The 25,545-nt window shown below is 43.3% G+C and overlaps 2 protein-coding genes across 2 annotated transcripts; one reads left to right on the forward strand and one right to left on the reverse strand.

Moving 5' to 3' along the window:
- Positions 1-1,524: 1,524 nt before the first annotated feature.
- On the reverse strand, positions 1,525-2,214 carry LOC311034438 (polyubiquitin-B; the record flags this gene model as incomplete). Its single annotated transcript, XM_084042318.1, has 1 exon — positions 1,525-2,214. The coding sequence occupies one exon, from the start codon at positions 2,212-2,214 to the stop codon at positions 1,525-1,527; it is 690 nt and encodes a 229-aa protein (XP_083898444.1).
- A 4,648-nt stretch (positions 2,215-6,862) lies between these two features.
- LOC311035251 (uncharacterized protein) lies at positions 6,863-13,531 on the forward strand. The gene is made up of 7 exons (XM_084043344.1): positions 6,863-6,965; positions 8,825-9,043; positions 9,828-9,970; positions 10,202-10,290; positions 10,466-11,051; positions 11,280-11,316; positions 12,542-13,531. The coding sequence occupies exons 2-7, from the start codon at positions 8,827-8,829 to the stop codon at positions 12,583-12,585; spliced, it is 1,116 nt and encodes a 371-aa protein (XP_083899470.1). The 5' UTR covers positions 6,863-6,965; positions 8,825-8,826; the 3' UTR covers positions 12,586-13,531.
- Positions 13,532-25,545: the final 12,014 nt, after the last annotated feature.

Raw genomic sequence — 25,545 nt, forward strand, 5'->3', positions numbered from 1 at the left:
GGAAGTAGGGAGGAGGCGTCACATCCGCATTACCAATTTCAGAGCTTCCGTGCTCCAGACAGTATGACGGAAGCATTTGTGGGAGGGAACAGTCTGGCTCACGAGACTAGTGTCTATGTATCCACGACTTGAAGCCAAACAAAACAGGTGGTTTAGCCTTGGCATATGAGCTTCACGGTGGCACTGTGGTGGAACCTGGAAATCTTTTTTGTTTCCTTCGTGGCCCTCACATGTGAGGGAGGATGCCTGTGATGAATTGTTCATCTCTTTCTTTTCGTTTTGTACTACCTGTCAACATGACAAGCGGTCCTCATATAGAAGTTCAGTGTTAAAGGTTTGAATCCATTTGAGAGGAAATTGCAATGGAAACATTGATGGTTGATATTTACAAAAGCCAGTAGGCACACTTATTGCCGCAATTTTTTTTCACGTTTTATATTTTCTGTAGTCATAATAATGGAATTCAATGGGGCTGGGATTGGGCTGAAACTTCAAACACATTTGAAGTCATACATCATAGATACGTCATATATGCATGTACAGTATGACTGACATCATCATAGACTGACACACCGTTATCAGACCCAGTCCTGTTAATGTCTACAGTACGTAATCTTCATTTATCTCCACTGCACAGGTGATTAGCCATGCATGTTTTACCAGAGCCCTGTTAGTCAGCATTACCTGCTTCCACCTCTCACAACGAGGATGTAGGGTTGGATGTTGAGATTTTTCTTTTTTTGGCGCCTTGTGGGTCACAAAGTAAGAGCACATACTCGTTGCTGTCCGGCAGGAACCAGCTAATTCCATGTTTCTGCTTTTGCATTTCTTTCCATAAATCAGTGCTATTGAACACCCTTTACGACTGTGTGTTGGTAAAAAAAAAATATATTGAACCAATGAAAAGTATTAAAAAGTGCTTCTGACAAAAGCAGCTAACTCCATTGTTGGATCCTCAAACTTTCTGCTAAATCAGCTAACTCCAGCAAAGGGGGTGGAGTTAGCTGGTTTAGCTGACTACAGGCTCCACCCCCTTTTGACTTCCAACCTCATTGTGAGCTTGGAGGTCCATTCAGCTGTTCTTATCAATAATGAACAAAACCTCCTAACTCAATTTTTTTTCCCATTTCCTGAAAAATGTACATTTTGGAGTTAGCTGGTTCCTGCCGGACAGCAGAGATATAGGCTCCGGTCCTTCCTTCTGACTGCAGCTGACCACGGTTTTAATCTGCCCGAGGCACATTAATGCATGTCGTCACGGGATATGAACTCTTACTCGGTGAGACACCACGCTTGCCTCTTTTTATCTTTCTTTTTAATAGACTTTTTTTTTGCCAATATATTGCCAATTTACTGTACCAAACTTACAATATTTGTTTTTGGTATTTTTTCTTTAGTTATTGTAATTGATTATCAGGTTGGTCGTGACATCTTTCCCCAGGCCCCCCTGTCATGTGCATTACAAACCCTCATTTTAAATCTTTGTAAGCCATGTACGGTAAAATAAAAGGATTATGGAATCATTTACTGCCCTCCCCTCAAGCGCAGCACAAGGTGGAGGGTGGATTCTTTCTGGATGTTGTAGTCAGACAGGGTGCGTCCATCTTCCAGTTGCTTGCCAGCAAAGATCAGCCTCTGCTGGTCAGGGGGAATGCCTTCCTTGTCCTGGATCTTGGCTTTGACATTCTCAATGTTGTCACTTGGCTCAACCTCCAGGGTGATGGTCTTGCCAGTGAGGGTCTTGACGAAGATCTGCATTCCTCCCCTCAGACGCAGGACGAGATGGAGGGTGGATTCTTTCTGTATGTTGTAGTCAGAAAGGGTGCGTCCATCTTCCAGTTGCTTGCCAGCAAAGATCAGCCTCTGCTGGTCAGGGGGAATGCCTTCCTTGTCCTGGATCTTGGCTTTGACATTCTCAATGTTGTCACTTGGCTCAACCTCCAGGGTGATGGTCTTGCCAGTGAGGGTCTTGACGAAGATCTGCATTCCTCCCCTCAGACGCAGCACAAGATGTAGGGTGGATTCTTTCTGGATGTTATAGTCAGACAGGGTGCGTCCATCTTCCAGTTGCTTGCCAGCGAAGATCAGTCTCTGCTGGTCAGGGGGAATGCCTTCCTTGTCTTGGATCTTGGCTTTGACATTCTCAATGTTGTCACTTGGCTCAACCTCCAGGGTGATGGTCTTGCCAGTGAGGGTCTTCACAAAAATCTGCATGTTTATAGAATTTCCGTTGCTACCTGTATACTTTCAGCTTTGTTTCCTAGTATTCTATTTCCTGCAACCAACACTCTGCAAACTGCACTGAATTCTTGAACATACTCTCTCTTATATTGACAATGATGTCACAGTTATGTCATAGTTCTGACCTTGCACTGTGATTGGATCTCTTAGATTTGTTTTACACTTCACAGCTGCAAATTTCATGGTGACCTGTTACTGCGTTGAGCGGAGGCAGATAAAGAAAGCCAGTAGGCTACGGATCATTCACGGCATTTGTATGACAAGAGGTATCAGTACAGAATGGTTTTACTCACTGGATCGTTGTTACATGTCATTAAAGCTGTGTGATTTGGTGGCACTACAAAACTTCCCACAGCATCACTACTTCCCACCGCATTGGGCCTCCACTTTTCACATTTGCATTTCTAAGCTCTAGTCTAGGCTAAGCTAAACTCTAGGAAGATTTGCGAAGGATCTGAATGACGCAAGTTTGAAATATCCCAACTTGAGCAAATAACTTTAAGTAAAGAGTAAAGCCTTGTGTCTAACAGGGGTCTTACTACCCCAGGGCTAAGCATAGAGTGAAACTGCTGAAGTACGGTATGTAAGAGCTTCATGATGGCTCAAAGCTGGGCTGTTAATTCAGACCCTACCAATTTAGTTTAAGTGCAACCATTAAGCTGCTTCAAGGTTAGATGGAACCACATATAATCATTGACAAAATCTTGTAGACAATATTAAAGGCATAAATGCTCAAATTAGAATAGATTAGATTAGATTTCATAACTGCAGGCAAAAGTAGGCAACATAAAGGATATGGACAATAATCATATTATCAAGCATAATCAGATACAGTCGATGCATTTAATCTGCAAGTCGGTATACTGTATGCACTAAAGGGAAATTGGCAATGTTTTTACAGGTCACAGTTTTCTGTAACTAAGGGATTTGAGCTTTCTATTGATCCTATTTTGGTTGGACTAAGTGACCGTTTTGGGTTTAGCGCAACAGCCTAAAAGCCTTCTTTTGGACATCCAACTGCATCCAACTGCATGGTGACAACCACAACAGTTTCACCATCTGTAGGTGTAGCAACAGACAAAATATGACACTGTATGGCAAAGCGCATTTTCACTCTCTTTACTTTTTATCTGTGTGAGTTTTCATTTGCTTGCTTTCATTTGGAAGTAGTTGGGTGGTGGTTTCATCAGGATGTACTTGTTTTATTGCATTGTTCTGTGTGTACCTTTGATTACAGTATAGGTGAAGCCTTTCTAACCAAACTGCTAAAATATAATCATCAAGGGCAGACCATCTCACAGTTAGGCTACAGATGTAAACTTTTAGTTTTTATCTTTGGCAGCCTCTAGGGCAAGTGCACTAGTTCGTTGTAAGGGGCCTTGAAATGGCCGGCCTCTCCAAAAGGAGGGCCAAACAGTTAGCAAGATAGCCTACTGCTCAGTATCAGCTATTATAGGAAGGCGCTCAATTTGGAGGAGGCGTTGTGTCCTTCATCCATGATTGATGATCCGATATTGTATGTAACAATGTTCTGCCTTTTAGGCACTTTGTAACTGGCTGTTTTCCTATTGTCTGACTGCACTGGCAGTGTTTATGTCCTTTGTACAAGGCATTCTTGTACTTCTGTTTATGTAGGCTACTATTGCTCTTCCCACGCATGCGCACATACTGACTCTGGACCTAGTACGGTGGCTGGCACATGGCTTTTAATTAACCTTGCGGCCTTTCATATTAATAACTATATTTCTTGTAGTTCTGTTTATGTGGACATAAATAAATATTTCATGTTCCAGGATGTCTTCTTTCTTCTCTGTGTATTTCTTATTTCCTTTTGTCTTGAAAATATATAGCGAAGAGAAGTCTATTGTGCACTTGAAAGACTCTTATTGTACACATGTTTTTCTTTCTTTCTTCCTTCCCTTCTTTCTTTCTAAAAAAATCATTGGACATTTTGATTTAAACATGATTTAGAACAAGAGGTTGATTGAAAGCTTTATTGCAGGCCTTAATGGTCCATTCTAAAACACAACATACAAGAACACAAAGACAGGTAGACAAAAATGAAAACATCATCAATAAAATCAAAAGTCCTGCCCTGCCAAGCCAAAGAGCAGTAACTACGTTTTTGGACACACCGACTTATTTGGGTTGCCCAAAGGTCAAATTAGCCTTTGTGATGTTGGGGGATAAACAATTACCTCAAGAACAGATGTACAATTAGTGTAATATCACTTATATGCCAATATCTCATTTGGCTGACTAGTTGAATCACTTTTAAACCCATTTTTCAGTGATTTTTGTTTTCGTAGTTACTGCACTCTGCCTTGGCAGGGCTCTCCACAGGGATGACTGGTATCTATTCTGTTCTCAATTTAAGGGGTTATCAATTTAACCCCTTTAAGGTACAAGATAATATTGTCATTGCTATGTGAAATTGTAGATTGGCTAATTTTCTTTTCAAAAGCCTTCAAAAAGTTAAAATAACAATCTTGTATGGGGGTCTCTGCCAGTGATTTGAGAACCACTGCATTATAGCACCAAAGTTTGAAACAGCGCATTGTAGGTAAATCCAGATGGTAAACCTGGTTCCATGCTTCTGTGGCTCGAGTGAAGGAGCAAGCCCAAGCCACAGTGTTGCTGGGCATACTACTGTGTTGGTGAGTAACGTCCAGAACTCAGAACCGAGCATAGCAAGTATGAAAATATTTCGTCCGAACTTTCTTTGGTTCGAGAAGCCGAAAGAAGTTAGCCGTGTGGAGTATGCTGCAGCACCAAACAGCTACTGTATCCTCCTCTTCTATCTGGCCTCCATCAGAGGCCCGATCTTGTGATCCGGATTCTAATAATAAGAGCTGTATGAATAGAAAATACCAGCACATACAGTATCAGCACAGCGTTTCAGCAGAGATGCATTTTTAAGTCTGCTGAAATGTGTCCCTATCCTACTATAATTCTAGTAATCTCACGGCGGTGTCTTGGGTGGGTCTGGCGGGGGGGGCAGGGGGGGGGGGGGGGTGCGGGAGAGAAACCGCGCGACAGGACGTGCATTAACCCCAACTTTGCAATTACTTTCGTCTGCGCCCTTCACCGGGTATGGTCTAGTCTATATAATTATCTAAAGGGCACTTCTGTGATTGCTGACATTCTTTTGCTTTTGCTTTTAAGTTAAGTTAAACTCTCCTGAGCCGTGCAACCGGTAAATAGTTGTTACTTGTGACTGAGTTGTGCTCGTATTCTTTCTAGTCCAACACAAACAAAACCTGTTAAGGAAATGGTATCGGTGAAACTACATACAATTGGCAATTACTGTAGGTTACAACTACTAGTAAAGAGAACCTAATAAAGTGGTTAATACATACTTTTGATATTCTATATAGGCCTTGTTCCTATACTATATACTGTCTCCCTACATAGGTTTTCCAGTTTGTCTTGGTGGATATGACACACACCACATTGTGTTTCAGAGCCAGGTTTTTCACCTCAGAAGACCACTAAAGCTTCTTTAAACCTCAGTGGAAGAGACAGGCAGTCTTTTAGCAATTGTATATGTCGCGGAGATGTTGTTGCCAGGTGTCTCATCACTCTGTGTAAGTCAGCTACCATATTGGAAATGAATAACATTGATGGCCACTTTTTGTCACTTTTGGTGTGAATGCAGCTCCAAGAGGCTGTGAGACTGTGGGGGACAGAGGACACTGATACAGAAACTGCAGGGGACAAATGTCCCCCGTGTAACCCATGTCCGCTATAAACAGCCCCGTCTGATGAGTTTGTTTAAAAGAAAATATTGAGCAAATGATATGTTAAAAAAAAGAATTACTAGGATTTTTTTATTAGATTTTTTTTTAGATTACATAAAATTGATGCACACACACAAGCTGAAACAAAGCAATGGAAAACAGCAGTATATTACATCCTGGTGAAACTATTAAACAGACAGGCTGACTAGCTGCCAAAATAAACAACACAAAGTTCACTTGGTTTCATTTCTGAAATATTTGTCTTTGTGTTTACCTGCTGTTTTAAATAGACATAACAAGGAAGTGACTTTCCAGAGAAGTGGTGAATCCTTATTGCTCATTTTGATTCTGTCAAGAGGAAAGGTGTGTCTGTTTGTATAAAAACAATTGGGCGCTTACTTTAGATCCATTGTCTGTTGCAGTGTTCCACTGAAACTACCTTACCTGAAGTGCTACAGTAAGTTGTATTTTTTGTTATAGATTACAATTGCTATAGATAGATATAGCTTTTAAGGGAACTCTCCTGAGCTGTGCAACCGGTCTGTCGGATTAACGCATGCCTCCCAAATAGTTATTATGACTGAGTTGTGCTCGTATTCTTTCTAGTCCAACAAAAACAAAACCTGTTACATATAATTGGTTATTATTGTAGGTTACTTACAACTGCTAGTAAAGTGGTTAATAAATACTGTAAGCCAGCAAACAAACAAGCAAACAAACAAACAAATAATCAGGCAGGTTCCATATAGGCCTTGTTCCTAACATATACTGTAGTATTCATACTGTAACTTTACAATGGTGGATAAATTGCTTACACAGAGAATGCTTTGGTGCAATTAGTATCCTATCTACTGTACGTAGGCTGTCCAGTTTGTCTTGGTGGATATGACACACAGCACCGTTGTCATTGTGCTTCAGAGCCAGGTTTTTCCCCTCAGAAGACCACTAAAGCTTCTTTAAGCCTCAGTGGAAGAAACAGGCACAGTAAGGTGACATCGTACAAGTAGCCTATCTCCACTTGCTCAAAGTCTTTTAGCAAATGTATATGCCGCGGAGATGTTGTAGCCAGGTGTCGCTCTGTGTAGGTCATTGGATTCGAATAGCTGGTCACTTTTGATGGTATGTTACCAGTTGGTATGTTAGTGTGTCTTTTTCTGGTTATTTAAATATTCTACTTTAACAATGTGAGTTGTCACAAAGTTAGCACTGAATTTGGGCGGCCCATAGTCTAGCTTTCAGGCAAGAAGCAGTATCATGTGACTGATACAGAAACTGCAGGGGACATGTCCCCCCCGTGTAGCCCATGTCTCCGCTACAAACAGCCCTGCTTGTTGTTTAAAAAAAATTATAATGAGCAATAAAAATAAAAACAAAGAGGATACAAAAGATTTTTTTTATTATTACATAAAATTGATGCACACACACAAGCTGAAACTATTAAACAGAGCTGGCTAGCTGCCAAAATAAACAACACATACTGTAGCATCCAGAATTCTTACCACAGAAAGATGAGTCAATTAAAGTGTGGTGTCATTGCTACTGCAGATCGATATCCCAGTGCCGTTTCCCCTTACCAATGATCATAACAAGACACTGGACCATATACTATACAAGTATGCACTAAATAAAATGAGCACTAGGTTTCAAGTCTGAAATATTTGTCTTTGGGTTTGCCTGCGGGTTGTTTTATTTAGACATAACAAGGAAGTGGCTTTCCAGAGAAGTGGTGAACCGTGATTGCTAATTTTGATACTGTCAAGAGGAAAGGTGTGTCTCTTTATATAACATTTTAATATAACAAGAACTGTGAGTTGTCACAAAGTTAGCACTGAATTTGGGCGGCCCATAGTCTAGCTTTCAGGCAAGAAGCAGTATCATGTGACTGATACAGAAACTGCAGGGGACATGTGTCCCCCGTGTAGCCCATGTCTCCGCTACAAACAGCCCTGCTTGTTGTTTAAAAAAAATTATAATGAGCAATAAAAATAAAAACAAAGAGGATACAAAAGATTTTTTTTATTATTACATAAAATTGATGCACACACACAAGCTGAAACTATTAAACAGAGCTGGCTAGCTGCCAAAATAAACAACACATACTGTAGCATCCAGAATTCTTACCACAGAAAGATGAGTCAATTAAAGTGTGGTGTCATTGCTACTGCAGATCGATATCCCAGTGCCGTTTCCCCTTACCAATGATCATAACAAGACACTGGACCATATACTATACAAGTATGCACTAAATAAAATGAGCACTAGGTTTCAAGTCTGAAATATTTGTCTTTGGGTTTGCCTGCGGGTTGTTTTATTTAGACATAACAAGGAAGTGGCTTTCCAGAGAAGTGGTGAACCGTGATTGCTAATTTTGATACTGTCAAGAGGAAAGGTGTGTCTCTTTATATAACATTTTAATATAACAAGAACTGTCTTGATTAAGTTTTGTGTTGAACATTTTAGGAAAATACCATATACTGACACTGTGGAACCGCTCATAAACAGAATATATATTTATATATTCTGTAGACTCAACTATTAAAATGGAATTTGGATCATGTTCACAATGAGCATCAAAAGGCATTCAAATGCATGTGCACACACAACATTTATATCACCAGGTCCTGAATTTGCTGTAGGGGTGAATACTCAGTGGCTTTTGGTTGTATGATTTGTTAACTGCATCCCAGTTTTGCCATTTTAAGTGTTTGTACGTATATTTTTGCAATGGACCCCTTTTCTCTTTTTCTCACTACTTGGGTTGTGTTTACTGTTTTTACAAGATAGCTGTTGTAGGGTTAATACTGTGTAATGAGCAATGTCTCCATGTGTTCTCTGCACTATAGAAATGCTCCTGGGTCTTCTTTGCCTGCTCCTGTATTGGAATAGCGCCCTCGTGCAGGGATTTGCAACTAGATCCTTCACAGAATGCTGTGGGAATTTGGATCCGACCACACCAATTACCGGCAGTCCAAATCTCCATAATAGTCCTGTACAAACCTCCACCCCACCTTACAAAGTCACTGTCTCCCAAAGTACTTATATACCAGGAGATGTGATCAACGGTGAGTTACTACAACAACACATAACATCACAGTTAAAAACTAAAGTGTGAAAATATCATGTCATATGTTGCCACCCTATAGATGGTGAAACAGTTGCTGTTACTGTGCAGTTGGATATATGTCCAAAGGGAAGCTAACTAAGCAAAAAACACCAAAATATGGAGGGTATTGACTTAGCTTTAGGAAAATAATGCTGAGACGATACCTCATAAACTCCAGGGTTTATTTGGCCATGTCACAGATAAATAAACAATGCCATTGTCTGGGCCTATAGTCTACCTTTCAGGCAAAAAGCAGTGTCATGTGATGTATATCTGCAGCAGGCCAACATGGTTGGATCATTAAGTCATATTAGTATGTGGGAGTGACCCAGAATGTTTGAATGGAAAGACCAACAGGTAAGTCACCAATCTATTGGTATCTATTTACACCATTGGTTCTTGACAGTACCAATGACTCAACTCCCTTATCTAGGCTTATAGAAAATAGTATCATGATGTAAACAGATTACTGACAGATTACTGGCGGTGTTGGCGGTGACAATGGGTTGCTTCACAACGCGTCGATCAGCTCCACTTACAGGACGACTGCTCCCATTTTCAACCTATCTTCATAATTGGTCCTCACTTATGCTCATTATAATATGGTACAATGTTTGTGAATCAATTGGTTTACACACTGTCTCTCCCCAAAGCTTAGAAATGGAATAATAATACTATTTGTGAATTACCATACCTTGTCAAAAGTGAAGTTACTTGACAATATCTCACATTCTCCTTTTCAGTGACCATATCGGGAAATGACTCATCATTCACATTCATAGGGTTTCAAGTCGAGGCCCATGAGGTGGGAAGTAGTGATGCAGTGGGAAACTTTTCTGGGCTCGATCCAAGAAGTTTCAAATTAATGAATTGTAACAACAATCCAGTGAGTAAAACCATTCTGTACTATCGTTATAAAATACTTGATTTGATGGGTTAATGGCACTCTGAGAGGACTTGAGTTCCTACATACCTGTAGATTCACCACCCCTTTGTGGCAGGTACATGATACTACAGTGTGACAAGCAAACGAACATACTGTACAAAAAGGGGGGGAAAAGAACTAACTATGAAATGTATCATTTTGCTTTACATGTTTCTTAACTGAACCATGCAGAAAGGAGCAGTGATTCAGTTAAGCAATTTTGAATTGAGCAGTGTACACCTAATTTGGACAGCCTCCAATACCAGCGACATTGTTTTTAAGTAAGTCATATATAGGTGCACCACAACGCTCCTAATCATAATAATCACAATTCATAAATATATAATACAATTTCCGATGTTTCTTTTTACATAAAATTATCATTAAAATATTATGTACTATTGTATCTAGTGTTTTCAATTTAAACTCTGCTAATCATAAATTTATCTCACACAGAGCAACATTCATGCAGTTTGCGCTAACATACTGGGTTGCAGTACCTAGCATTAGAGTGACCAGATCATCTGCAACAGCACCTCCCACTGGCACCCCTGCTACTACTCCACCCTCAAATAGTCCAGCCACTGCTCCACCCACAACTAGTCAAGCCACTGCTCCACCCACAACTAGTCCACCCACTGCTCCACCCCCAACTAGTCCAGCCACTGCTCCACCCACAACTAGTCCAGCCACTGCTCCACCCACAACTAGTCCAGCCACTGCTCCACCCACAACTAGTCCAGCCACTGCTCCACCCACAACTAGTCCAGCCACTGCTCCACCCACAACTAGTCCAGCCACTGCTCCACCCCCAACTAGTCAGGCCACTGCTCCACCCACAACTAGTCCAGCCACTGCTCCACCCCCAACTAGTCCAGCCACTGCTCCACCCCCAACTAGTCCAGCCACTGCTCCACCCACAACTAGTCCAGCCACTGCTCCACCCACAACTAGTCCAGCCACTGCTCCACCCACAACTAGTCCAGCCACTGCTCCACCCACAACTAGTCCAGCCACTGCTCCACCCACAACTAGTCCAGCCACTGCTCCACCCCCAACTAGTCAGGCCACTGCTCCACCCACAACTAGTCCAGCCACTGCTCCACCCCCAACTAGTCCAGCCACTGCTCCACCCACAACTAGTCCAGCCACTGCTCCACCCACAACTAGTCCACCCACTGCTCCACCCACAACTAGTCCAGCCACTGCTTCACCCCCAACTAGTCCAGCCACTGCTCCACCCCCAACTAGTCCACCCCCTGCAAATTCTCCAAATTCAGGAGAGAACATCGCTACCACTTTTGCAGGTACTGACCTACCTTCTCCTTTTTGATACCAAGCTTGAGCTCTCTATTAACCCTTCCCCAGTTGTAGATGCTAGTGATTCGTCCTTAGACGAGCTTTTGAACAGTTTGATTTGATTTTCATAACTACAGGTCTGCGACCGTCAAACGGGGGGCCTTCCTCTGAGCACAAATAGAGACGGAGCGGTTAGCGTTTTAGGTGTAACCCTGATGGCTACAGAGCCACTTGCCATGTGGCAGCATCTGAAACAGTACATGGCTGGGATGGATGCGATCTTTGATTATCCTACGAGCTTTGCTGACACAACATCCATCGTATGTCTTGAATGTAGGGAAGATCATATCTGTGATCATTAGTGATGTTGGCGCCGAGGAATTTGAACTCCACTGATTTATGTAGACTGGGGAGTGCTCTCGGCCAGACTTCCTGTAGTCCACGGTCATTTCTTCAGTCTTGTCGACGTTGAGGATCAGGTTGTTCTCCTGGCACCATTGTGTCAGGTTTTCCACCACTCCTGTAGGATGTCTCATGTGATCGTGTCGCCAGTGAACTTGACCTCTAAGTTGGAGCAGTGCGTGGCCACACAGTCATAGGTGTACAGGGAGTAGAGGTCACCTCTTGACTTGTTGTGAGCTTACATCTGCTATTTTTCCCAAACCGCCATACAACAAAGTATAAATCAGGCTGGTGCAAACACAGCTCATATTGGCTTTTAACCACATACTCTACTTAGTTGACCAGGGTCCCCCAGGATTCTATAGTTGATCCCCTCTACACCAAATCTATTTGCCGATAGCCGATCTACAAACTCGCATCATGTTGTGTTGTGACTTGTTGTGAGGTTGTAGATCTGCTATTTTCACAGAATGTTTACCGATTTTGAATAGGGATGCTACAGCTAGGTATGTGTTACCATCCCTTGCTGAACTATGAACCATGAACATCAGATGTATGTGAAATGTTGCCATGCAGTGTAGCTGATGTTGCGCTGAGTTGATTCTTTCAGTTTCGGGAGTAACATATTTTAATTGATGTTTCCATAGAAAATAATTCTGACCCTTCTTGTGTTTTTTTTTTACCTTTCTTGTATTTTTTCATGATTCTTGTTCAAATCTTTGCAGTGCATCAATCCATAATTGTGTTCAGAGAGGTGCCTCTGAGGAATATGAAGAGTGTTGATATGTTGATGTGTATCTGAAACTACTTTTGTTTTTTGTTTTTTAACAGGTCCTTTGTTTATACTGTTCTCATATCTCCTCAACTACCTCTGAAGAAATTGGGGGAAATGCTGCCTTCGTTCATCACATCTTGTAGACATACAGTACTACGGACCCTTTCAACTTCTTCAAATACAGTTTTTTAAAGACAACATCCATAAAATCTATTGTTGACCCTGTTGGGTGGTGTTTCCCATTCCTGAGTAAGAAACAACATCGATATGTGAATATTCAAATAGGTGTTAATATGGTCAGTTCTGTACTTCTGCCACTTCTGTGGCTGTACGTATATTTCTGTGTCACAATGTTTTATTTGGAACATTAGTAACTGTCAGTAGCAATCATATTCATGTATGTACAGAATTGTACATACATTTAGCTGCACGATTTGTCTCAGCATTATGTTTACATTCATAGGCAGAGTGTAATGTGTTAGGAATCGGATCTCATGTCACTGATTGATTGATTGATTGATGTACTTTATTTAGTAAGATTATGTAGTAAGACATGAGAAACAGTACATGGAAGTACAATTCACAACCCCTATCTTTTACTCACTTCCAAACCACATTAAAGCAGCCCTCACCCTCTCTTCTTTTCAAATGGCCCTCGAACACACCTCTTCAGACTTGCCTTCACAAGCTAATCCCCTTGCTTTGTTTTACAGTTCTATTTTTAACTGAGGCTTTATTTATTGATTATTCAGATTTATTTGTATTGCTTTAATAAAGTTGGTATTTTTATATTGCTGAAAAAAACCTTTCCATCAGCTTATCTACAGGTAGTCATCTAGCTTTCAGTCCCACATTTTATGTTCCCTAGTATGTGGGTTAGAATCTCATTTGTTGTAAGCCTAGCACCAATTCTGTTGGGATTGACTCCCCCTGCTGGTGAACTTGAATGCATTTGAATGATTTTTACCAGCTTGAAGACTGACCAGAAAGCACAACTTGGATCTTCCTTGAAGGTAGTTCTGTAGCCAGACATGCAGTCTTCCAGTTATGCCCTTTGAAGAGAGCTTTGCACAAAGGCCATTGTGCCAGACCTGGTCGAATGCTCCCTTAATGTCCAGTGCGACAGTGTACACTTCGCCACCTTTGTCAAGGATGTTGTTCCACGTCTGGGACAAATCTGCCATATGCTGGCTAGTCTGTTTCTTGTGCATCCACACAAAGCTAACACTAACCCTAACCATAATCCCTTTGGTAAGCGGGGAACATAGAAACCGGTAAATAGGGATGACCCACAAACAGACACACAAAAGACAAAATAACGATAGTAAGAAATAGGTTACTGCTTTCAGTCAGTCAAGTAAATAGAATAGCAGTGTGCCTCATTAACTACCTGAATTGAAGCGCTACAGTAAGTTGTACATTTTTCATTGTAGATTACAATTTGGGACCAAAAAACATTCTTAAAAACAAACACATTGGGAACTGTGGAAAGATAGTCACTGAAGGGATTAACATTTATCTTTAACCAGAAGATTCCCGGTTGAAATCCCAGTCGTCCCATACTTGTGAACCCATGTGAACTGTTAACAAACAGTAAAAAGCGAAGAGAACATGGGAAAAGGGAAAATATCAAATAACAAACAATATCAAAGGAGTGTACTAAAATAAATAAAAAAGGAGTACTTTCACAAGAGTTCCTCAGTCTATTGTTCAAGTAGCAGCAGATATTAATGAAGTGGGTAGTCAGTGTGGGGTCCGTCCACAGGGTTACACCCCGCTGTTTCGACGCCCCGCGGGTCCGAAAGCCGGAATCCGGCCTGGGGGGCGTGGGCCTGAGCCGACCGGCCGAGTGGCCAGGGTGGAGCCTCTGGAGCCAGGGACCCGCGGGGGTCCCCGGCCAGGAGCGAGTACCCAGCTTCGGGGCTCCCTGGGCTGGGTCGAGGCCTCCCCGGGGGTCCCTGGGGGTCCCTGGTCGGGTGTCTGGAAAAAAACAGAGTCCTGCCGTGGAAAAAGAGCAGATCCACAATCCTGGATAGGCCTGTGGTGGCCGCGGGGCGCAATACCGCCGGCGTCCACAAGGCGGCGCCGTCCCCGGTGGACCACCTCCGTGCCCAGGGACGGTGGCTCCCGCCTCCCGGGGCGGGTAGAGCGGGCGAGTGTGCACCCGGCAGTGTGCCGTGAGGCTCCCTGGCCCTTCCCCTGTGTGAATGGAGAACCGCCGACTGGTGCCATCGGATAGGTAGGGACCATGCCCAGATAGAGGCCTCTTCCTGGGGCAGAGTCGGGGCCGCGAGGGACCCAAATCCTGGTTCTCAAAAAAAAAATCGAAAATTCTTCTACTGTAAGTGTCCACTGTCCAGGGCCCTCGAGGAGGTCAGCCCCTGCCTTCCTGCCTCCGGGAATTTTCCTGGAGGTGCCTGGAAGGCCGACTGGTGCCATCGGATAGTTATGCCCAGGACAGAGGCCTCTGTCCTGGGGTGGCGATGGGTTCAGCGAGGCCCAAAATCATGGTTCTTTGAAAAATTTCAAAAATCGCACTGTGTTTGTATGGCCTCCAGAGGTCCCCGGGGACCCCCTGGAGGACCCCCGGCTGAAAATCTCAACTTTTTTTGGCTTGTCTTTTTGTTTTATTGATCTGCTCTTTTTCGGGCCAAAACGGCCGGTACCTCCCAGACCGTGGGTCGCCCGGGGCCGGCTGAGGGCTCGTTGGATCCGGGCCGGGGGTGCGCACGCGGCGGTGCCCCCCTCGGGTCCCGGGGTGGCTGCCCGGGCAAACCGCGGCCGAAAAACCCAGAAAAAAGGCGGAAATCGCACTGTGTGGCGAGGCCCCCGGTGGCTGGACATCCTGGCCAGAGGATAGCTAGGGACCGTGCCCGGGACCGGGGCACCTTCTCCTAGATCTCCGCGTCGTACCTCCCTGTCCACTCCCCGGGCCCTGGAGGCGCCCGGCTCGCCCTTGCCTCCCTCCTTTGAAAAAGTCTCTCGGTAGAGACGCCCACTTGCTCCAGAATGTATCTATGGAGCTTGGCCGTCGCCATGCCCGACGCGAGGCTACGTCTGGGGAGGGCGGCGCGAGCCGCCTTCCCCTGGATCTCCGCATCGTACCTCCCTGTCCCCTCCCCGGGCCCTGGAGGTGCCCGGCTCGCCCTTGCCTCCCTCCTTTGAAAAAGTCCCTCGGTAGAGACGCCCACTTGCTCCAGAACGTACCTATGGAGCTTGGCCGCGTCGAGGCCCGGCACGAGGCTCCGTCTCGGGGCGACCCGGGCGGGCCGAGCTGGGCGCCGTTAGTGGTGGCCATGGGTCCCTTTCCCGCCTCCCCGATAGGGGAGGTGGGAAAGTCTCGGGCGTCTCGGGCCCGATGCGCCTGGTCGACCAGGCGCGGAAGGACCACATGCGGAGAGGCCCCGGCCTCCTCCGCACTCCTCCGTCGCCGACCCTGTCCTAGTGAGACCGTCTAACCTAGTTGTCCTGCCACGGACCGCCCGAGGGCCCCTGCAGTCGGCCTCGCCTCGAGACCAATCACGGGGCTCGGTGAGGAGATCCGTATGCGGTGGGGGTGTGAAGGCGCGCTCCGGAGACTCCATTTCACAAACCCTGCTTGTGTCGCGTACTCCGGCGACCAACCAAACAGCTGCGCAACGGGACACGGGGCCGATCCCCCGTAACATGCCATCGACCTGGCTAGGGGGCAAAGGAGGAAGTGGAGACCGTCGCAGTGCGCGCCGCCGGGAGACACAGCCGCCCCTCTCACGGGAGGCCTTGGCGGCCTCCGCGGACCGGGAACCCCACGGCGCGCGCCTCAGCTGGGCGCGCTGTCGTGGCGGAACAGGAGGCCTACCTGAGGCCTGTTCCTCAAAAGAGAATGAAAGCTTAAGCCTGGCTTTAACACCTATCCTGGCTTAATTTAGCCAGGATTAGGGCTGAATCGGTTCCTCAAAAGCTGAATTAGCTTGAAGATTAGTTTAGCCAGTTCACCCAGGCTAAGTTTAGCCATGAGCCGATTCCTCAAAAGAGAATTGAAGCAATCCTACCTTAGTTACCATGGCAATTTAGCTGTGAAGTTAGCCTGGTCAGGAGCAGGCTAACAGCCAAGCTTACTTAATCCAGTGCCTTGTTCTTCAAGTTTTTCCACAGTTAATTCAACACATGTGTTTGAATATGGACTCATTTTAATGACCTTGCATTCAAATAAAATGAAATAAATACAATCAGATATAATCAAATTAATTATATTACTGAAATAGTGTGTGACCATGAATCATAATTGTTTCACAATGACTCATGGGATGTCATTGTCACTCTGTTAACACTATACTGTAGTTCATATTGTTGTTAGATGTTTGATAATATATAACAGATTTTTTTTTTCACTGAATGTAAGTCAATGAGGAGCATATTTTAAATGATCAATTTCTAGTCAATGGAGAAATTATTTTTTATTTCTTGTCCACCTTTGGAGTTACATCATGATGGCAAGGTAACTACACAACCCAAACCTCTACCAAAGTGATCTTGCAAATGTGGGGTTATTGCGTGTCCCCCCCCCCCCCCCCCCACACGTCCCCCCCCGTCCCCCTGTCCCCCGCTCATCCCGTCGCGGCCCCCAGTCGCGGTCATTTGATTGATTGATGTACTTTATTTAGTAAGACATGAGAACAACAGTACATGGAAGTACAAATTCACAATACAAGGTCTACTAAACTGGAAGACTCATAAAAGCACAGAGCTTGTTTCAAATGAGTTCCCCATGCACACAAATCATGATGACATATAAGAGACAGACAGATATACACAACTAATGAAGCATAGCGTTAGTTCATGCAGGACACGGAAGTCGTGCACGCCAAAGCTGTAACCAGCAGTCAGTCAGCTGATGTGAACATCAGCTTTCTATTCCCCATTCACAGCCCAGCTGGTCATTACATCACACACTCATTATCCAATCACAGCTCACGCTTGAGCAAAGAGGTTCCTATAAATACGGCTTCATATTCTCTAGGTCTTTCTTGGTTGCTGAACCAATGCATTTTGCTAGCTGCTGCGAGCTTCATCTGCTGCTCATCTACTGCTCATCTACTGCTTTGTGCGCTGCTCTATGATATTTTGGTGCTATATGAGATGAGTCTGCTTATGATGCTGACTTTTACCACTGCTACAGCAGCCAATGCTTCTTCTATTATTGCTGCCAAACACTAATGTGCTCATAGCTTAAGCTAATAGCATGCTTGCTGCCATGCAGAAATTAGGAATTGTTTGTAGCACAAAGCTAATACAGCATGCTTGCTGCCCAGACAGTAGAAGCTTGATTTATTTGTAGGCTACTCTCTTCACCATGTGGTAAGTTGAATTGTTTGTAGCTTAAAGCTAACATAGCATGCTGCTGCATTTAGAAGTTTGTTGTTATACAGCACTGCACAGTTAACATGGCATGCTTTCTTCCCATGTGGAAAGCTTCAATTGTTTGTAGCTTAAAGCTAACATAGCATGCTGCTGCATTTAGAAGCTTGGTTTGTTATACAGCACTGCACAGTTAACATAGCATGCTTGCTTCCCATGTGGAAAGCTTCAATTGTTTGTAGCTCAAAGCTAACATAGCATGCGTGCTGCCATGTTTAGAAGCTGTGTTGTTATACAGCAATGCACAGTTAACATAGCATGCTTGCTTCCCATGTGGAAAGCTTCAATTATTTGTAGCTAGAAGCTAACATAGCATGCTGCTGCATGTAGAATCTTTGTTGTTATACAGAACTGCACAGTTAACATAGCATGCTTCCTTCCCATGTGGAAGCTTGAATTGTTTGTAGCTTAAAGCTAACATAACATGTGGAAAGCTTGAATTGTTTATAGCTTAAAGGTAACATAGCATGTGGAAAGCTCGAATTGTTTGTAGCTTAAAGCTAACAGCATGCTTTGCTGCCATGTAAAAGCTTTGATTTGTTTGTACAGTGCTGCAAAGTTAACACAGCAGCCTTGCTCCCCATGTAGGCTACTTCTTTTATTCCCAGCAGCAGACATTCCAGTGGTTTTAAAGAGCTTTCATCAGGTAATGAAACGTGGCTATTTTAGCATTTTTATGGCTTCAGGTATAGAAATATATGGAGCTAAATTTTTGGGCCGAAAGTTGATTTTTTTTACAAAATAAGTACTGCTTCTAAGTTCTAATGCTGTTCTGCTGAGGCACTCTTGACTCTGGGAATACCCACAATACATGGTGCAGTACCATCTAGTTGGCTCTAAAGCTTCAAGCAGAGCTTCCAACAGTTGTAGTGCTCTGCTAGCACAAATGCTTCTACTTATCAAAGCTGTTGTAGACAATCTGTGTGCAACGGGGCATAATATAAGACAAGAAGTCAAATTCAGACATGTATTCAAGCCAGGAAAGGAAATCACAGCATGTGTATCAAATCAGTGTTGCCATGTCTGCTTATTATAAGCGACTTTGGGATTGTGCTCTGTTAAGTCACTAGCAAATATGATTACTAAACAGGGTTCATGTGAAGGAACCCCAGATTCATATGTAATCATGGTACAAAAAATGTTTAATATTCTAAACACTTGTTTTGCGACTTGTTTTTATAGACTTGGCGCTTGTTTCTCTTACAATCTGGCAACACGCCGTGGTGGTGTCACGTGACTACTCCTTGGGAGTAATCAGGAAGTCTCATACATACAGCATGCATCTTGGGTATTGTAGTCTATGCAACTGACACGGTCATATCATGGTCAATTCAGTTCAATGCTACTGTGTGAGAATAAGGTGAAGGCAAGGGTGTTTTCTTTCTTAACTGGTCATGTGCAGGCATTATGGCAGTGTAACTGTCATGTTAAATAAGGTTCACAACTATCATGTCATGTTAAATAAGGTACACAACTATCATGGGATATTCAAGTTAATATAATCCACTCAGTGAAGCTGTTATTTCTGCATTCCTGTTCTATTCACTTAATTTATCGCTCAAGTTCAGGTAACTATTGTGGGTGGATTAGTTTGCAGATGCTTAAATAGATAATTACTTCATGGTGGATTAAAGTCTTGTGAAATGGGGCGGTTGCTTCAATTGTAGTGGGTTGTCCTCGAGGGGGTGCCATTTAGAGGGCAAGCAAAGGTTAATCTGATTCTCTGTTGCTTCAATTCTATCAGCTTATGACTTAGATGCAGGGAGCGGATTCATAGTGCATTGAATTAATTTGCATGTTACTTCACTTTTAGCTAACACATCTCGAGTTGGACAAAAAACACAGCAGGTGAAAGGCGGAAATCATATAATAGTCATTATTCATTGCAAGGATAAAGGGGGTTTACTTGTCTCTGACTCATACAGGTGCTGCTGGGTTAAGTTTCATTGGATGGTTGCAGAAAGAAGAAAACGTATGATGATAATTGCAATTTAAAATAATTGCTTATTGCAAACAAAGTCTTAAAGATGCATTGTGGTCTGCTTATTGCAAACGGTACAGTTACAGTACTCTTCAGCTGCTTGGTTCCAGCATTCACAATGAAGCAGCAGGTTGCCGGTCTGCAGCCATGAACGCTACTACGTTCACCATGAGTGAATGAGATAATCCAGCTGTTTGCTTGCAGATCTCCACAGCGTCCAGACGAGAAGGCTTGCTCTTGTGTGTGTCTTTCCAAAAGTTCATCTAGGTGGTGTTCTGCATGCTTGTGGAACTTGAAGCTTTTGTGGATCGCTATCTACGTATCTGAGATTGACATCAGGCATAAGTATGCTGCTGAAAGTGTTGGCTGGGTTCCACTGCACTGATTTGGGTAGTATGATTCTGTTTTGTATTGCATTTCTTTATCTGTGCGTGATCGGTAAGGTCCGCAGTATGCTTACTGCTGCATATAGATATTACATTTTACACTCTTTAATTTAGTTTAGCTTGATTAATTAATTTCTGAGGTCTGCAGCATGCTGCTGCTACACATAGTTCACACTTTTGTAGGATGAACTTAACGGTTCCACTGCACTGATTTAGGTAATATGATTCTGTTTTGTTTTGCATTTCTTTATCTGTGCGTGATGGGTAAGGTCCGCAGTATGCTTACTGCCGCATATAGTTATTACATTTTACTCATTAATTTAGTTTAATAAAATAATTTCTGAGGTCTGCAGCATGCTGCTGCTACACATAGTTTCACACTTTTGTAGGATGAACTTAACATCTTAAACTCTTAAATCTTAAATCAGACAGGGGGGGGGGGGGGGAGGTGCAAACGTCATAATTTCTAACCCTAACCCTAACCCTAACTAAAACCATGTTTTGTCTCTGTTCTCCATGATCCAGTATCTGCAAAGACGTCCTCTGGCGAGGCAAGACTAATGTTCTTCCTGACCGGCAAGGGAAAGCCAAGGTCATGGTTCACGGCCCGGCTCTGTCTCCTCTACAAAAGATGTGGACTGCTGCGCAGCTGTATACCTCTCACTCATTTCCGCATTGCATTGGCGCAGCTACATTGGTCTAGGCTTAAACTTGAAGTTGCTCAAAAGCAATGAGTGGCATGTACTGTATGAGGAGACAGTTAAATAGAGTCTGCATTCAAAAGTGGTTGGCAATGGCATGGGTTCATTCTGATGAAGATAGTTGACCTTTTACGGATGCATTCTTGCATCCCTCTTATCTGAGCGGATAGGAAGTTACAGCACGCTGCTGTTACACGCATATGTTATTAATCAGTGGTGATTACAGGGGCGTTCCGTTGCTAGGGGCAACCAAGGAATCTCAACCCTATAGTACACATTCTGCTTAAGTACACTCCTGAAGTACAGGATCAACATGGATGTTGAACACACACATAGTATGTATCTCATTAATTGTAGTATGACCTCGTTTTAAGATGCATGCTTGCATTCTTTTAGTATAGCTTAAATAATTAAATGCTGAGGTCCACAGCAGCTGCTGTTACACATAGTTAGTACACTTTATTTATCATGAATGATAAACATTAGTTATCATTCATCATAGGATGACCTCATACATATATATATATATATTTATATATATCAGATTTCTTTAAAAAGAAATAGAATGTCCTTTTCGAATCCTATTCACGGTGCAGCATAGCAGTGGGCATCGTTTTAGGACACCGTCTAGGACTCCTGAGGTTCAGGAATCAACAGGTTTCTGCATTCATCAGGCCTGTTGAACACATAGACGCATGCTTGCATTTGTTTAGTTTAGCTTAATAATCAAATGCTGAGGAACTTCTGAAGCTCAGGATCAACATGGCTGTTTAACACACCAATGCATGCTTACATTTAAAGCACTCCTGACGTACAGGATCAACACGGCTGTTGAGCACACACAGTATATATCTCATTAATTGTAGGATGACCTCGTTTTAAGATGCATGCTTGCATTCTTTTAGTATAGCTTAAATAATTAAATGCTGAGGTCCACAGCAAGCTGCTGTTACACATAGTTAGTACACTTTATTTATCATGAATGATAAACATTAGTTATCATTCATCATAGGATGACCTCATACATATATATTTATATATATCAGATTTCTTTAAAAAGAAATAGAATGTCCTTTTCGAATCCTATTCGCGGTGCAGCATAGCAGTGAGCATCGCTTTACGATACCGTCTAGGACTCCTGAGTTCAGGAATCAACAGGTTTCTGCATTCATCAGGCCTGTTGAACACATAGTCTTAAGATGCATGCTTGCATTTGCGTGCGCATTCTATTTTAAGTCAGTAGCAGTCTTGCTACTTCACATAATATAGTATGACTGATAAAGGCGTTTTTTAGGCTTGGCGTTGGCTTCCGTGTGTTGGGGGGGATTTCTGTTATGCACTCTCTGAGTATCCTAGCTGCCGCTTGGCTGAAACCAGAGAGTATGCATTTATTGGTTTTGGGGGATTTGCTTAAGCATTCTCTGAATATATGCTTAGCAGGCTGCTTCGACAAAATTCAGTGAATATTCTCCCAAGAGCGGAGCTTTAACGCCAAGCTTAACTGTATTCCATTTGTGGCAATAAATGGTTCTTTATCTACTAAGACGAGAGTGTTTCTGATTGAAATGAAGCATAGCGTTAGTTCATGCAGGACACGGAAGTCGTGCACGCCAAAGCTGTAACCAGCAGTCAGTCAGCTGATGTGAACATCAGCTTTCTATTCCCCATTCACAGCCCAGCTGGTCATTACATCACACACTCATTATCCAATCACAGCTCACGCTTGAGCAAAGAGGTTCCTATAAATACGGCTTCATATTCTCTAGGTCTTTCTTGGTTGCTGAACCAATGCATTTTGCTAGCTCCTCCTCCACCCCAGCCTCCACCTTTTGATTAGAGTGTGCCATAGGCTCAAATACTTGTGATTATCATGTATATCTGCTTTGTTTAGAGTCTGGCTTAGGCTCAAATACTTGTGGTTATCATGTATATCTGCTGTTTAAAATCTTGCTAGGCTCAAATACTTGTGTTTATCATGTATATCTGCTAATTCTAACGAATATGTTAATGTATTGCTTATTGTTGTCATTGTATCCCTATGGGGGATTTGCTTAAGCATTCTCTGAATATATGCTTAGCAGGCTGCTTCGACAAAATTCAGTGAATATTCTCCCAAGAGCGGAGCTTTAACGCCAAGCTTAACTGTATTCCATTTGTGGCAATAAATGGTTCTTTATCTACTAAGACGAGAGTGTTTCTGATTGAACTATAGAATGTCATACAATCAGTTTACAGGTTACTGGTATGAAGAGTGAGAAATATGTACAAAAGGAGAAGGAGAGAGGGGGGGGGGGGGTAGGGGGGTAGGTTAGGTTAGGACTTAGACAGGGGCCATTTTCCAATTGCAGCCTCCTGAAGGTGTATCTTTAGGGCTGTTTTGAAAGAGAGTAGGGTTTTACACTCCTTTACTCCTTTTGGTAGGGCGTTCCACATTTTTGATGAATAGCATGAGAACGAGTTACTTCCCTTTGTTGAGCCAAAAAAGGGTTGGACAAGGTTTGTGGAGCTGCCTCTGGTATTGTGATCGTGGACATCATTAACATTTTGGAAGTATTTTGACAAATACAGGGGGATCCCAATGTTGTGATATATCTTGAAGACCAGGCCCATAGCAAGTTGCTGTACTCTGTCCGCAACCCTAAGCCATCCAATCCTATCAAAATGATCAGGGGTTAGATGGATTTTGTAGTTGAGGCCAAGAAGTAGCCTTACAAGTTTGTTTTGGGATGTTTGGAGCCTTGTTTTTAAGGCCTTGGTGGTGTTGTGATACCATGAAGTACATGCATAATCGTAATGACCTTGTATGAGGGCCACTGCAAGAGTCTTCAGAGTCTTCTTACTGACTTTACGATCAATACTCCGCAAATAGCGTGTTTTTTTGTGGACCGTTTTGATCGTTTTTTCAGCATTTTTGTCACCAGAGAGGTCAGCCTCCAAGATAGAGCCCAGGTAGGTAATTTCGTTTTTTCTTTTGATGATATCATCACCCGCTTTGATCGTGAAGCTCTCTGCCTTTCTGAGGTTAGGAGTGGACCCAAAGAGGATGCATTCCGTTTTGCCCAGGTGTAATGAGAGCTTGTTGTCGGAGAGCCAGATGCAGATCTTGTTGAGTTCAGAGCTGAGAGTTTTCTCAACCTGCAGCCTGTCCCTGTCCGAGACTAGCAGGGCCGAGTCATCTGCGAACAGGAACAGGTTGCAGTCGCAGGCTGACGACATGTCATTCACATATATCAGGAACAGTAAGGGTCCTAGTATACTTCCTTGGGGAACACCACAAGTCACTGGGAGGGGGGGGGACTGGGTGCCGTTTACTTCCACCACTTGCTCCCTCCCTTCCAGGTAGGATCTCATCCAGTTCACTGACGTGTCATCAAAACCTATTGCTCTGAGCTTATTGATCATAATCGGGTGATTAACGGTGTCAAAAGCCTTCTGGAGGTCCAGCATGACCATGCCGCAATATTTGCCCTTTTCAATCTCTTGTTTGATAGAGTCGTTCAAATAGAGAAGGCATGTGTCAGTGGAGTGGTTTGTTCTGAAGCCAGATTGGAATTTGTAGATTAGATTTTTCTCGGCAAGATACTTGTCGACCTGTTCATAGACTATTTTTTCCATGACTTTCGAGATGGAGCTTAGAATAGAAATAGGGCGGTAGTTGCCAGGGTCTAATTGGTTTCCTTTTTTGAACAGAGGGGTCACCCTTGCTTTTTTGAAGTCGTTGGGGACCTGTCCCTGTGTGGTGGAGAGGTTGAATATGTGGGTAATGATTGGAGCAATGGAGGCGGCTGAGTCTTTTAGAAATTTGGGGGGGATATTGTCGAGGCCTGTGGCTCTGTGTTGATGAAGAGCACTCAATTTTTTAAACACCTCTTCTGTTTTCACAGGGGAGAGTTTAAAGTCATCTTTGCAAACACCCTGTTTTTCGTAAAATGAGACAACATACTCCTCACCATATCTCCCAGAGTGTGGAGGAAGTTTTTCAACCAAATCTGAGGCTACGGTCGTGAAGAATATGTTGAGGATTTTACTCACTTCGTGTTTGGATGAAATGAGAGTGTCATTCACCTTGAGGCTTAAGTTTGAAAGCCTGGTTTTCAATTTTTTGCTGCAGCCTAGTAGGTTCTTGAGTAGCCTCCAAAGCTCTCGTGTTTTTTTTTGATTTTCCTCAATCTTGTCATCGAGGTAGCTTTTTTCTGCTAACAGGAGCATGCTATTTACCTTGTTTCTTAGCTTGTTTTTTTCCTTTTCAAGTTTAGCTACGTGGGATTCGAGACCTTTGTTAAAACATTTGGCTAGTTTGATCCTACTTTTATGAAGCTCAGAACACTTTTTGTCTCTGACTTTCATGGCAGTAAGGATGTCCGAATTCATCCATGGTACCGAGCGGGTTTTGACCCTGATGGTTTTCATGGGAGCCACACTGTCCAAAATTTGAATGAATTTGGTTTTGAAACAAAGCCAGGATTCGTCTACCTGTGTGCTGTTTAGAACGTCGGACCAATCCTGTTCCTCCAGTCTGTGATCTAAGTCCTCACTCTTATAATTTTTGAGGTCTCTGATTGTGACTGTTTTGTGGTAACCGGTCTTAGGTTTAC

The sequence above is a fragment of the Gymnoscopelus microlampas genome (assembly GCF_963454915.1).
Source record: "Gymnoscopelus microlampas genome assembly, chromosome: 19".
NCBI lineage: Eukaryota > Metazoa > Chordata > Actinopteri > Myctophiformes > Myctophidae > Gymnoscopelus > Gymnoscopelus microlampas.